Source organism: Mesitornis unicolor, unplaced genomic scaffold (genome assembly GCF_000695765.1).
Source record: "Mesitornis unicolor isolate BGI_N332 unplaced genomic scaffold, ASM69576v1 scaffold25126, whole genome shotgun sequence".
NCBI lineage: Eukaryota > Metazoa > Chordata > Aves > Mesitornithiformes > Mesitornithidae > Mesitornis > Mesitornis unicolor.
The window spans coordinates 15,639-30,765 of NW_010190675.1; the positions used below are offsets into that span (position 1 = coordinate 15,639).

The following is a 15,127-nucleotide window of genomic DNA, read 5'->3' on the forward strand; positions in this document are numbered from 1 at the left end:
ACAATATACTGTTAACTTCAAGATTTTTCTTCATAGTAAAAGAAGTGAAAGAAACGCAAGACTAGATAAAAATTCTACTGCAAAGGTAGAAGAGAACAGAGGCAAAACTACTTTGTCTAGCCTTGTGCTTCCTTTCTAACATCAAATTCACCTGCTGCACTGGTGTGCATCTCGATACAGTTTGGTATTTAGAGTAACTCAGGAAATCCAGGGCTGAATAACAGACCATGTGATGCACTGCAGGATCTTGTTTCTGTCACTCCTTCACCTCAACCCCCCTCTCCCTTTTGCGGTTTCTAGTCACATACTTTCTTTCAAATTGACCTTGAATTTGACAGTCAGCTCCAACACTACACTAGATTTACAAATATGATTAGGGTATGAGAAGAGGATACCTCAGAGACACCTTCCCCAACCAGATCCACTTAATCACACTACAGAACACATATTCATGAACATCATTTCCAGTTTTGTGACAGTCAATAAATTAATCAATCCAAGCCCATATGTATAGAGAAAAGAAGGCAGCTCCCTCTACTGGGTGAGACAGTGCAGCTCCTCCTGTCCTTCCCCCCACACTCCACAGAACAGACTTCTGCATATTTAATCCTCCAATAATTTTTTTTTAAAGATTGAATCCACAAGGTGGTGTCGAGTTGTTTAGATTACTCTGCAATTTCAGGAGCTGACCTAGAGAAACCAAATTTCTGTAGTTTCTACACTTAAAAACACAGAGAAGAAAATTTTTCCCATTGGTCTGTATAAGAGCCTGATGAAGTAACATCCGGTCTCTAGGTGAAGACTTGAAAACCCAGCACCCTTATATCAGTGACCACGATCAGCCCAGGTCTGGGAACAGATGAAGTTCAGCAGTGTTACTCACTTTAACATCTGGCTTTTCTTACCACTACTCAGTTAAACTCTTTCTTGTACATCCTTGCCTCAAGAAGTAGCCCTTACCTTGTTTAAGGGAATGGCTGCATGAGGCTTCATCACAACGGCAGCTCCATGCAACTGCAAGCATGCACAACAGAGTGATGAGCATCAGAGCACAGATAGACAGCAGACGATGGACAAGTGAAAGGCAATGATCTGTATTTCCAGTGCTTTCATTAGGATCTTCTAGAAAAGCTACAATCTTTTCCCTTTCTCAGTCATCCCATCTGAAGCACAAGGCTAGAAGCAACACTTTTCATTGATACAGCATTAGTGGTTTTCTTTCTGTAGATCTCAAAACACGCACAAAAGTGGGTAAGAGCTGTCTGCTCAGCCTGCACCAATTCCCTTCAAAGGCACTGCCAGGTCTAACAGGCAAAGTGCAAATCTGCAACCTCTCCAATGAGAACATTCTTCCTAGCTTTGCTGCAAGTTTCCACAGCAAACACTTGAAAATAAGAGCATGCTGTGTCCAAGCTGTTTTGACTCCAAAAGCAGCAGCTACCGATACTGCTGCTTTGGAGGCAACAGTAAAAACTGCCACTGAGGAGAAAGTGCGGTATCTGGAGATCTGTTCCAGCTCTTCACTTCAAACAGCTGAGGCTAAAACTCATGACCTGGCCATGCCATGCTTAGAGCTCGCAGGCACTCACTACTCATACAACCAAGTGACTCATCCAACACTACATGTGTTACTTTTCACTTTTCAGAACATCCCTTTGTGAACTGAAGAAGCAGAAAAAACTCTGGTTTTTTTGTCACCTTGACCTTCAGTCTGACAGTTTCTTTAACATTACACGATCCCCATCCTTGAATTTCCTACAAGCATCAGATAATACTTGATCAACCTTTGACAGCATAGTAAGCTTTTGGAGCTTTTTTGGGTTGAGATGTTTAATGGCAGAAAAACAGATGGAGAAAAGCGATAAAATAGTTTTAAAAACAGAGAGATCACACTCTCAGACTAACATTTCTACCATTTAAAATAAAAATCTAAAATTACCTTAGTGGCAAACATGCTACTCTGTTCAAAATTATTTTTCAAATTAATTGGATGAACAGCAACCAAAGCATATCTATACCTACATACCCTGAAGACACAGCCTTTTTACTATCAATTACTTTCTCTCAGCAGACACATTTCCACTTTCTAAAAACACCAATAATCACATCTTCTGACAAAAAAATAAATAGTTTACTTCAAAATTATTCACAAATGGAACAAACCACAAAGCTAAAAAAGGCTCCATTTGACAGCTGGTAACCTGTAAGAAACAGGCTTCTGCTAAAGTCGAGACAGACACAGATGCTGTGGTAAAAATCAAAGCACACTACAGATCCAACTTACAGAGAGGCTCTTCACAGGCACTCTTTACTCACAAATCGCAATAGAATGACAACAGTCACGGAGAGATTCTTGAAACCTCCTCACCATCACTGACGAGGAAGGACAGGAGCCATAACTTCCTATTCTAACCCTTTCATTCTACAACAACTGCTCAGAGTTCGCATTTGCGTAGTAGCTAGGAATGAGGAAAGCTAAGCAGAAGAAAACACAGGACGTCTAAACCATCCTTATCTTTGAGTGACAAGGACAAAAACCAGACAGTGAAACAGGATGTCTTTTAAAAACAGATCACAAGTTTAAGTGCGGCTTGGTCTAGACTTCTGCAGAGGATGCCTTCCATGCTCTGCCCCTCCATGGACTAACAGACTTTGGCCCTGCAGGCTTTTAATTCACAAAATTTTTATCTACATGGCTGCAGCCTGGGAGCAGCTCAGGTCAATCACGACTGAAATTCATGTGGCTTTCAGCTACCCTTCAGTAGCTGTATTGCCATGAGTTTCAATGGGAGGGAGAGGTTTATGTACAGTGCTGATAAGGGCTAAAGACATCCTTGGGAAAGGATGGCTATTCACTGTCTAATAAACCTTGTTCTCTGCATGCCTTGTCATCACGAGCTCCCTCTGTGAGAGACCCAAAGGTGTCTCAGTTCTTTTCTAATATGGAATTCCAGAGGAAACAGTAACTAGAGAGACCTATCCAAACTCGTATCCCACATTGTCCTGCTTTACTGGGACAGAATTTGAGATTCAGCTTTCTGTTGAGGAAATCTGTGATTTTGTAAGGACTACAACACTATTTCATGGGAGCAAAGTGAGAAGACTTTGTTATAGTTTTTCAGCTAAAGTTTGTTATGTGATGCTCAGGGTCTTAAGCAGTCTTGAGATAACTGAGGGGAACGGAAACCCAGAGGAGCTGACTCCAGGCTGACTAATTAATACTATTCTATACCATAAACATCACATTCACTGTAACTGGGGGAGTTTGCTGGGGACAGCCCTCTTTTTTGCCTTTCTCTTCATCCTCCTCCTTCCCTCTTCCGTAGCTGACATCTCGAGAGCAATTTGTTTACCATCCTACCCCTGAGGCCTACTCCCCTATATACTGGCAGAGTATAACTCTGTGTATTTTATATTAGAACTGTTATTAATATTAGTTTTTATTATTATTTCATTAAATCTATCTGTATTTCAACCCTTAAATCTCCTTTCCTTTTCCTGACCCTCTTCCCTGGGTGGTGAGGAGGCATTAGGTGATTCAGCAACTGTATAAACCACAGCATACATAAAAGCTCTTGAGAAACAACAGTATCATCATGCACCATTTAGATGAAACTATCATTGACTTAGAAGTTATATACAGAGGAAATGGAGTATACATAAATTCTATGCAGGTATGTTCTTATTGAAAGTTAGTGAAGGTAAACTGGCTATCTTGTTACTTGCAATAATACTGACAGAAACCAGCTGCTGGGAATTGCCGGGAGAACAGCACTCAACCTTTTCCTTCCATCAGCAAAAACTGATTTTGCATTGTGGAGACAGCCAGTGCCTGTACTGCAGACAAACCCTTGGTTGACCTCATCAGTTCCTGGAGCACAGGCCTGGCTGTCAAAGCTGAATTCCAGCATTATGATGTCTTCTGCATCTCCTTGACAGCCAATTTTTTGCTCTTGGATCTCATCGCCCACACAGGCCAGGAGGATTCATCTGTGAAGCATTACTGGTTCCCTTGGGATGAGTGTCTCACATGCCCCACTGTGTTTCTCTGCACAGGTTCTCTACTCCTTATCAAAACAAACTGCAAAAGCACTATTCCCCTTCAGCCCAACACCCACAGCTGTAGCTGTCACAGGTGATCATTACTGTAGTGGCGAGTATAAAGAAATCTGTGCTGGCACTGCTGGTTTCAGTGCTCCATGACGGAGCAAATTCTACTCGAATAGCTGCGCTGGATTACAGCAACAGTCACTACTTGACTTAGTGGATTCTACTCCTCTAGTACTAAATATAATTTTCACGGTTGTTCAAATAAAAAGAGTTTCACAGCTCTTGATCTTTGGCAGCAAAGAGGGAAAGTGATAGGCTGAACATTTGTTGGGTGTTTGCCCTTCTCCAAAGCAGATTAAACATCAGTAACTCTAGATTAAAAGCTTCAATACCACTAAACAGTGAATTTTTACAGTTTCTCACTATGGTAACTGACACAAAGCACCACACACCAATGTTTCTGAGAGCTCCCCAGACTTCTGTTCTTTTATTTTTGTGGAAAAGAATGATCAGGACAATGAAGTCAAAAGGAAAGATTAAAAAGTAAAGAAACTAATTCAGAAGGTGAAATTCTAACACCCAACCCCTGGTCCCTGCCTTCCCCTCAAAATAATCCCGGATTAGACTAGCAAAATAGGATCTCACCAGGTACAGGTGTTCTTCCTTTTCTTCTCTGGCACAGAAGCACAAAGTATTTGCACTCCCCCTGCAGACAACGGCACCCAGAAAAGATTCTTATTTCATATGCACAAGACAGATATGCACCTCCACTGAGACTGAGACACACACTTGAAAAAGAATCTTGTTTACTCCCAACCACAGACAAGTCTGTAATTAATTTCTTTTAACTTCCATGAGACTGCTTTACACTGGGGAAACAAGGTATAATGAACTGGCCAGAAGAAAATTAAACAGTAACAACTCACTCCTTGCACGGCCACCTCTAAATTAAAGGGGTCTTGCATACCAAAGTCAACTGTACATATGCTTTTTCTGCAAACTATCACTAAGTCATACAGTTTACAAGCAAGACCAGGTTATACTGACAAACCATCAGCTACCAACAAGGACAGACTACCTTATTTACCCTTCAATTCGACTGCGATAAGACCATTTCTCTACTGCTTGTCACTCACATTTTACCAACACTGCTATTTGCCTGTACAGACTGCATAAACCTGTATACATCTCTATTTTGCTCAAACATTTAGCACCTGCAGAAACAGAGCGCCCTCTAGCTCTGGCCGAACTCAAGAGAATTTTCCTAAGACTCTATTTCCTTAAGGTCCAGCACTTAGAGGGAAGTAAGAGAGCAAGAGCATGCTGCTACCTGTACTCTTACCTGTCCTGGGGTCAAACAGCTGGTTGGCCTCCAAGTCCGTGAAAGTGCTGAAGCAAATAGGGCATTTAAAAGAGGCGCGATTGGTGGAGTCTCTCTCATCTGTCTCAATCCTCCTCCTCATGTGGTCCAGCTTGTATTTCACCACATTAACCAGAAGGCGGTAGTTGATGAAATAGTAGTTATGACGGGTGGTTTTGCCGTCTGGAGCCGTCTCTACCCTCATCCTGCATTTGATGAACTTGTCACCCTTGAGAGTGTTGAGGACAGCTCGCAATTGCTTCCTATCAAACTTCAGGAGCTCTAACATGTCCTCTTCCTTCACACAGGGGTTCCTGATGAGAATGTCCAGAGCCAAAGCATGTTCAATGCCATAAAAGCCACGCACCACGTATTTGGCAAGGCGTTTGAGAGCTGCTGGGACCTCAGTGAGGACGTCTGGGTCAGTCATAGCAGGTTCAGATCTTGAGCTTCATGTATACTGCAATGAAAAAAGGCAGATGTATTCTTAGATAGTCTTTTGACTTCAGAAGTTTTAATTTGTTTCACTTAGAGCTAAGAAAAGGATGGGGTGTTTTCCCTTTCTCTTTCCCAAGCCCTGTGCTGCCTCCTTAGGTGCTAATCATGCCAGTGCTACTGAAGTAGAATTAGGAAATGGTACATCTCATTCAAAACAAAATGATAGAAAACTTTAAAATGTGCACAAGAAATTGGTACTGTAACATATGGCAAATTTCATTTCTACTGAGTCACAGCCAACAGAGCTAGAATAACAAAGCTGTCTTGAAGCTGAGCTCCAGCAGACAGCTTCATGATCAGCTGAGCCTTGTGACTAGTAGCAGAAAAAGGCTACGGGTCCTAAGACAACCCAAGAGTGGAGTAGTCTCATGGCCCCAGTTGGTGGCACTTGATCACATTGTCAGTAGCCCTACCTGCTTCTACTCCTCAGACATCGCTGGGCAGATGGTATATATGGTATGAGGACAGCTTGCTAGTACAGACTGGTATGTGTTCAAGCAAAAGCTCCTAGCTGCACAATGAGAACAGATAGAGTTTTTCCTTACTTTCAGATAAATAGACCTTAGGCAACCGTCTGCAGTAGGAAAACTGTTAGCACTGCCAACTCCTACATCACAGACTGCTTCAGCATTCAGCAAATAGGTCCTTCCAAAGGACCAATCCTTCATTTAAAGTGTCTCACATTCAGGCCTTTAAAGCCCATGGATAATATAGCATGAGAAATGAAGGAAAGATCAAAACTTAGTGAACATAAAGAGACAGTGTATTTAAAAAGAAAAAAGTATCCTATGAAGTAACCTTTGAGTTACTTATCACAACTTACTGTGCTGTTCATGAGAAGACAATGACTGCTAAAGAAATAGTGTATTTTCACTTCATTTTTCTTCACCTTAACATCAAATGGCACAAATGGCCATGACAATTACATGCTTCCATGACATACAGGGGATCATGCATAAAATCATATCATGCAAGGAATTCCTCATATTGCCACCTCTGCCACAAACACAGCCAAAAATAAACCCCAGCAGACAACTAACGGCAGTGGCTCTTCTGAAGCAGCCAGTTTTGTCCACTGGAGAGAAAAAGGGAAGCAACTCCATAAGACACAGAGCAAAGGCTTACTGTAATCTCATAAGGTGGTTTTGTGCCTTTTCCCTTCATTTTTTCAAGTCTATGCATCTGTAGTCAATACAAAAATCCCCTCCACTCATAATGCACTCGGATTTCCACGTATGAAAGGTTCAAAATAAGCATGAAGTATTATAGGCATTTCTGAAATACCCATTCAGGAGGTTGTACCTCCAGGTAACTTCAAATGAAGCGTTGAATAGTCTTTTTCAATATGAGACTTCTATGCTAGTTTAGGATATAAATAATTTCTTAAGCAAAAGCTTCCTTCAACTGAAGAGAAACCCCATACTTGAATTTCTGCTTGTTCATTATTTCTAAGCAATTTGTACCTGTGAACTAATACCGTAACTAGTAAAACTCTGCCAGTCTCCATTTTCACTTCTGTTAGAGGTTTCACATGCTGTGTATGTACCTCCCCAGCATTCAAGTCTCAAATAAAGGAAAGAGGAGAGTGACAACAGAAGAAAGGATCTGGATGGGTATCCTATTTTTCTTCATCGATATAAAACCTGTAATATCCTTTTCGACAAACTCCATTACAGAACTCTTTTATACTCCCCACACTAAGACATCCCCCTGAAATCACCCAGCTCTACATGTAACCAAGCAGCTGATGATTCACTTCCATCAGCCAGGACTACTCAAAAATCTGCAATCATTTATCACAGTAGCCTGCTTGGATTTCTTTTTTTGGCATGAGAAACAGTGCCCTCTCAAAAAACTTTAAGCAACATTATTCAGTGAAGCTTTACTTCTCTCCAACCACTACCCTCTTCTGCAACTAAAGAGGTATGCTCCTCTCAAGGATTATGTCCAGTGCAACTGCAAAGCAATTAGGCTGTGGATTGTGGGGCTTTACAGTAAGTAAATTTAGATTGTCCTATCTTTTCTGCCTTTTGCGTAACAAAAACCCCCCACCTTCATTCTTTTCTTTTAAAATGCTTCCCTGCTCGAGCTTTTCTTTTTCTCTTGGGGCCAAATGGTATTCACAGTGTTCAAACTGAAATGAACTGAACAGTGTTTGTTGACTGCTGGTGTGCAGGCTGAGAATAGCTCACAGAAAACAATGTGTAGATGTCCAGCTCCAGTTTCCCTTCAAGGAAATTAAATTAAAATATGTTTACCACAGCATGTATTAGCCATGAAGCAAGTACTTCCAGAGTCAGTTAGCTTTCTTTGGCGTGCCAGATACATAATGATTTATCTCACACTGGTTTATAGTGCTTTGTGTTAAAGGTAAAAGCGTTAGCAATAAAAAGATGCCCCATCATGAGTCAGCCATATAGGATTTTTGAATCTCTAAGTCAGACTCCATCTGAGTATCGTCACAGGACACCCTCCTTGAAAATCAATTTCAGGCTGTTGGTATTTTTACAGTCTTTCAGTTACTTAAAGATAAAGCTTGCTTTTGACTGAATCTGTCAGCAACATACCGATCCCATAAAACAATCTCAGTGCAGAACCTGGCCAGAAGCCTTTATATATTCAAACTGATTAAATCTTATTCAGAGTTTAAGCACAGTATAGCAATAATGTAAAGACCAGTTTGAAATAAACCTGGCACCCCAGAAGATATATAAAAATCAAACTTTGAAAATTTAAAAAAAAAAAGGTTTTTAAGTGCTGATCTCAAAAATAAACAAAACTACTCTACTCGTCAATTTACTGTTCCCTAAAAATTACTTGCAGAAAAACTTGGCAATGCAGCTACCAGTGGGCACAATGACCTTCAGAACATCAGTTGTAATGAAAAAAAGAGAAAAATGTTTTTAAAGAAGCACATCTTTCTCTGGATACCTCATCTGAGACCTGATGGAAAGCATTTTCTCTGCAAGAATCTCATTGATAAGACAGCTGCAGATTTCCACAGCCATTTGCAAAACAGGTTTAAGGTACCATTTCCTGAATAATGTACTCAAACTTAACCCAAGACCTACAAGAGACCAACAAATAAAACCATCTCTAAGATTATATACTTTTCCCTTGGTTTTCAGCAATAGTTAGAGAATTAATATTTCTTAGTGTCAATTACTAGAAAATACCTTGTTATCATCTAGTGGGACCAAGAGTATTTTACACAATTATTTCTTCTCCTTTACTGGAGATTTTTAGTGATGTCTAAATTTTGTATGTTTTCAGGTAATAGTGGGCATCTTGAGTGTAACACTGGTTTTCCTTCAGATGTGGATATATGGAAATGCAAGCATTCTGAAAACATTACAAATTATTCTTTCCTATTAATCTCCACTTCAGAAAGTTGATTAACACAGATTAAATTCTAAATTCTACAGAAGACAGCCTTTGGATGAAGCAATCAACTGACTACTGTCAGCTTTAAGAAGGACCAAAAAAAATAATAAAGTCACCAAGAACACCCTTGCCAAGCTTTGTCACATTAAAGTCAACAATGCTGAACACAGCTAAATTAGCCCTAAAAATGATCATGGACAGGTGCTCAGCAAAACCAGTTTTTGTATCACATTGAGACTGTCGTGGTTTAACTTGGCAAGCAGCTAAACACCATGCAGACACTCACTCACTCAGACCCCCTGTCTCCAGTGGGGCAGACGAAAGAACCGTGAAATCAAAAGAATTCATCTGTTGATATAAAGACTATTTAATAATTTAACCAAACTGAAAAAATAAAAATAAATTAAAAAAAACTGTAATAAGAATAGGAACAACTATAATAAAGCAATCAAAACTATACTCAGCTCACAAACAGCAGTCACCAACAAAATCACAAGGGAGGGGCAAGCCCCAGGAACCACATAAATGGGCCACCATCATGAAGTCAAAGGAAGGAAGGAAAGGAATGTGTCATCCCCTGCAAACTCCCCAGTTTATAGTGTGACCACTGTGGTACAGGATACATTTTTATTGGTCAGCTTGGATCACACCCAGATCATCAGTCCCGGATCACCTGTCCCAGAAAACCCCAGGCTTTCACTTCCTGACCTCCTCCCCATTCTCTTGTGCAGACAGAAGAAAAACCCAAAAGCAGCTATGAACACATGTTTAGGCAGAGACTGGAAAACACACCTTGAGATAATGCAAAAATCCAAATCAAAACTCTCACTAGCTACTACAAGGAAAATAACTCTATCCCAGCTGAAGCTGTAATATTGACTTGTGTTCACTAAATTGAACGCTGCAATTCTCTCAGAAATGCAGCTTTGCTGAAACATAAAAGAGAAGGCTATGATTCAATCCCAGCAAAACCAGGACAGAGGTGTAATGCCAAACTGATCAAACAGAAGAGCTCGCACAAGATCAGTATGTTTAGATGAAGGACGTTATTTAGCAACATCATTCTTAATAGTCATGTCCTCACATAAGCTACGCAATACAGAACAATGGCACAAGAGCCAGCACATAGCACTGCCAGAACCCACCGGGCCAGGGTCTAGCATTGTTTCTCTAGGACAAGCTGACATTTGGCACACAGAGAATGCCAGGCTACATGGTATGAGCTGCAAATCCTTACTGTCCTTCACCAGGCAAGACAGTCGGTGATTCAGCTCACAAGTTGTAATCCAGTGACACAAGATTACCAGTTTAACACTCTGTAGCAGGGGACTTTACCATGCATCCTTGAGCAGTGATTTCACCTTCCATCGAAGCAGTAAGTCAAGCCTGAATTAATTACATGTGCAAAGAAAGACGATAACATCTCCTAACAAGGTTTTAATGGACGTGCATCTGTTTCATAATAATGTCTGGACTGACCTTAATAACGTATGAACATCAAGGGACATTGTTGGGGTAAAAAAAACCCCACAATGGCCACTATGCAGTAAGCACCTACAGGACCAATAATAAAGCACACTGGACAGGACAATATTCAGAAACACCCAAAAGAAAAATTTCAAAATTTAAACGTGGACTTTGTTAAAAGAGACAGCTGTTGGGGTGTTGTTCTATGTATTTACGCGAATATAACTCGGTATTACGTGTACAGGAGAAAAGTAGATCTGTCTGTGTTATCGCAGTAGGACAGCAATCCTAAACATGCATTTGTTTTTCGAAACAAATTGCTCTAATGTAAGAATAAGTATTGACATGGCAGACAGACAGACAACATGGGACATGACAGACAACACTGGGAAGAAAGACGTACAGTTACACAATACAATCAGATTTCTTGGGTAACGAAATTCATGCTACAGTCTGCAAAATGGAGGTCATACCTCAGACTGAGTAAAATGCATGAGGCATAGGTCTTGAGCATAACTAGAGATGTCAGAAAGGAAACGGAGGAGAGCGAGTGACGGCAAAAAAAACCCATTCAATACGTGGAACCAAAGACCATACAGAAGCCAGAAATTCAACTCAGCAAACATCTCCATTGGTAAGGACTTTCCTGATGCAACATCAAAGCAATTGAACTCTTCTTCTCTATGTACAAAGATTTCAAGAATTCTTTTGTAAACTCAAACAGGAATTGTACTAAGGATGATGGATCTGTTTTTCTTCCTGCTTTTCCTGACTAAAGCTGAGACAAAAGACAAAAAAAGTGCTAAACAGGTGATACCGAGAAGCCACAGCATAGATGAAACTACAACTACAAGCTATGCAAAAAAACATCACCTTGTTTATAAACATGTAACTCTGAGATTTATATTAAATTCACTAGTAATTTTACCTCAAAAAATTTAATGAAGTTTCACTGCTCATATATTTGACAAGGTGAAATCTACTTTAAAAGCAGGATCTTGAAAAAGGAAGCAGACTTCCCTTCAGATTCATTTGGGTACACAAACCCTTTATAACACCCCAGATCTCTTTTGGAGGAAAACCTGGAGTTGCAGGGTTGGCTGGGAACCCAAATGTATCAGAAATACTGTTAACACTTGGAAAGCTACTTCCTATTTTCCCCCCACATATAATTTAAATTGTAAGTGCTCAATACCAGGTTTTGCTGACTTGTTCAGAAAACATTTTTGCAGACTTCTGCCATAAGATTTTTTTTAAAAGGCAAAAAAAATTACTTGCTTACATCACTGACACAGTTTCTTCAGTAAAAAAACCAAAATCCGATTACAAGAAGAGTCCCTCACCTACAAAGGTGGCAAGTACAGCAGGCTTCTGGGAGCCAGTGTATACCATATCCCACTCCAGCAGTCACTTGGAAACACCAGATCCTAGCTTTGTAGTCTCTCACTCTTAATAAAATTTAAAATTCTGTCTTCCAGAAGATGATGAGGTTAAGCTGAGAGGAGCCATTCTGAATCTTGCCAAGTACAGGGAGGGAAGACACATATTTCAGAACTACGGTGGAAAAACATGCCGTCAAGCCTTTAAATGTCTGCGCAATGTAACCTCAGACACCACTCCTCCTTTCCAGAAAATGGGAAATGGCACAGAACCTTCTATTTTCAAGTCTGCTTTTTAATTTTTTTTGCCTTTCTCTGTAGTGAGTGAATTAATATGGAGTGTCCCTATTATCCAGAACTCCCTTTATCCCATGTCAGTTGCAAACCCAAATGCTCTGGCATTTTAGCAAAAGCTTGCTGAATCTCCTTCCCTGGAGACTTCAGGAACACTCTTGCACAGCCTCCCTCCTGCACTATACCTTGATGAGAAATCGTGTTATTTTCATTGCAAGACCTGCTCTGAAGTACTAGAGGAGAAAAGAACAATCTGCTTTCACTCAAATCCTACCTTCTTGTTGGCATTTCATAAACTGAGACCAAGAGGCCAAGGACAGCAAAGGGTCTTCCTTGCTAAAGATGAAAAGTTGCGCTGCAGCCGCACACAGAAAGGCTGAACAGCCTGGCTGAAATTAGGACATTTTCACCTAATATCACAAGTAAATTTCTATTGAACCACACGTGATAAGGCCACAAGGTCTGACCATGCAAGGCAGAAATTGAACGACGCAGTCTCAGGATGTCATTCATAATCTAAACCTGACAAACAATAGCAAGATGTCAGAAAACTAATTACAGATGTAATAGTCAGATGTACTTCAAATGCACATTAGCATTACCAATCTATTTACAGTTGTAAATGTAGAGAAAAAAAAAAGAGTGCTCTATTTATGGAAGGCCTTAGTGGTTAGAGTAGTGAAGGTACAGTTTCTTGTTACAGCTTAAGTCAAATTATACCCTCCCTCTCATAAAAAAGTCCTTCTTTTCCTTTCCCGCCTTCAGCCACAACCTCCACCATTCTGTGCTAATTTTGACTGGTGCCTATACATGTAGCAAGGTGAATCAAGTTGACAAAATGTGGAAAACTAACATGCCAAAAAAGTAGAGTATTTTAGAGGGAGGGCAAGGGGGAAAAGTTCAAGAACTGAATAATTTATGTTACCAGACTACAGCCTACGCAAAGCAGAGAAGAAAGCATGGCTAGGGATGTAGAAGAGTGAGCTTTCCCCACGTAGTGGCAAAGATGTTAAATTGACTCAACTGTAATGTGAAGTCACTGGAACAGCCTAACCATGGATGTCAGAAATTCTTACAATTTACTGTGTGATTTGAATTTATACCAGCAGAGGAATACTTCTTAGTTCAAAGACACCTCAGCATTGGCCCTCACATAATGAGGTTGTAAGGTTTGGGTTTTTTTTAAAGGAGAAGAAGAGCATTTCTCACAGATATCAAGCCATGATTACAACCAAGTCATGATTACACTGGAGTACAGTGGGCTTAACCCATTGTCAAGTTTCTGGCAGGAAGAAAGCAGTGACTGTTTTTCATATTCTGGATTCAATGAAACCTGGACCACCACACCTCTCATCACAATAGATGATGCAAGTGGTATTGTCTGACTTTCAGGAATTCCAGAAAGAAGTAAATCAGATTTCCGAACAAGTTAGGTTCAAAAAAGTTTTAGTGCAACAGGGTGTATCAAGCAAGTTTATACACTGTGGATGTAAGCAATTAAAAAAAAAAAACAACCAGAGAAACTAAGTAACAAGATAACAGATTAGCTTCAATTCTTGTGGTTCCCTGCTGAGAATTTCCTATAGCAGACTGTGTGAAAGTGAGCTCTAAATACTTAACTGACATGGAAGGTAGGAATGAAACTCCCATCATCTCTCATTGCTGCCAAAAGGGTATTTGCTCCTCTCCCAAGCACACGGCTTTGTCCTCTCCCGTACCATCTCTGGTATTCACAAAACCTTCCCTTGCATCAATCTCCATCACTAAAATGCAGAAGAAGATTTTTTTTTTTTAACCAGTTTAATCAGCTAGCAGAAGACTCTGATGAACAACAGAACTAGCAGATGTGAGAGGATGCCAGTGCAGGAGGAAAAAGATCAAAGAAGAAATTCCACATTTCGTGGCTGAAAAATACTAAACCACCTGTATTTCACAAAAAATGTACCCTAACTGTGCGCTGCTGAACACCTGTTCCTCATTCATTCTAAGCCACGTGTAATGATACAAGTTTGGCCACTGGACCCATTTAACAGCTTAGTGCCATTACGAGATGTGATGTTCATCAACTTCTCAGAGAACCAGCAAGCTTGTGAAGCCCGAGGAAAATTAATGCACGAAATGGAAGGGTCATCTTGACCTGGAGAACTGGTTTCACTGTAGGGGCTCAGCCAAAGGTCAAACATGGCACAAAGGAATGAGCTTAAAGATGGCCCCTTTTGACAGTAGCAGGTGCTGACTTGATACGTCCAGCTCATTTCACTTGCACCCTAACTTTGTTAGTGTCAATTACTCCTCAGATGCCCATGATGTTGCAGTTTCCTTCAAATTACAAGACTCCTTAGACTATAGTGGCAGACTAAGCTTTAAAGCCAAACGAAGTAGAGAACCCCTTACACTCATTTCCCTGGTTTCCTCCTCTCTACCCACTTTTACATGCTGAGTTTTAAAACATCCAATTGTGTAGACTCCTGCGCGACGAGGAACTTGAGAGGCTCAGCAATACCTCCTAAAAAAACCCAAAAAACCAAGTAACCCCTCCTAAACAGCACAAGGGGAAAGGCAGATGGGGGCTTGGAGCCAAAGGCGAAGCAGGGCCCCAGGGCAGCGGCCCAGTCGCACAATATGCAGGGAGCATGGACCCCGGCCTGTCACCAGGACCCAAAACAACTGGAGGAACGGAGCGCCGAAGGCCTCC

At 40.7% G+C, this 15,127-nt stretch overlaps 1 protein-coding gene across 1 annotated transcript; it reads right to left on the reverse strand.

Moving 5' to 3' along the window:
* Positions 1–5,392: 5,392 nt before the first annotated feature.
* Positions 5,393–5,868, reverse strand: LOC104542243 (general transcription factor IIE subunit 1; the record flags this gene model as incomplete). The annotated part of the gene is made up of 1 exon (XM_010186481.1): positions 5,393–5,868. A coding segment is annotated over exon 1 (448 nt), but the record flags the coding sequence as incomplete, so codon positions are not given.
* Between the last annotated feature and the right edge of the window lie 9,259 nt (positions 5,869–15,127).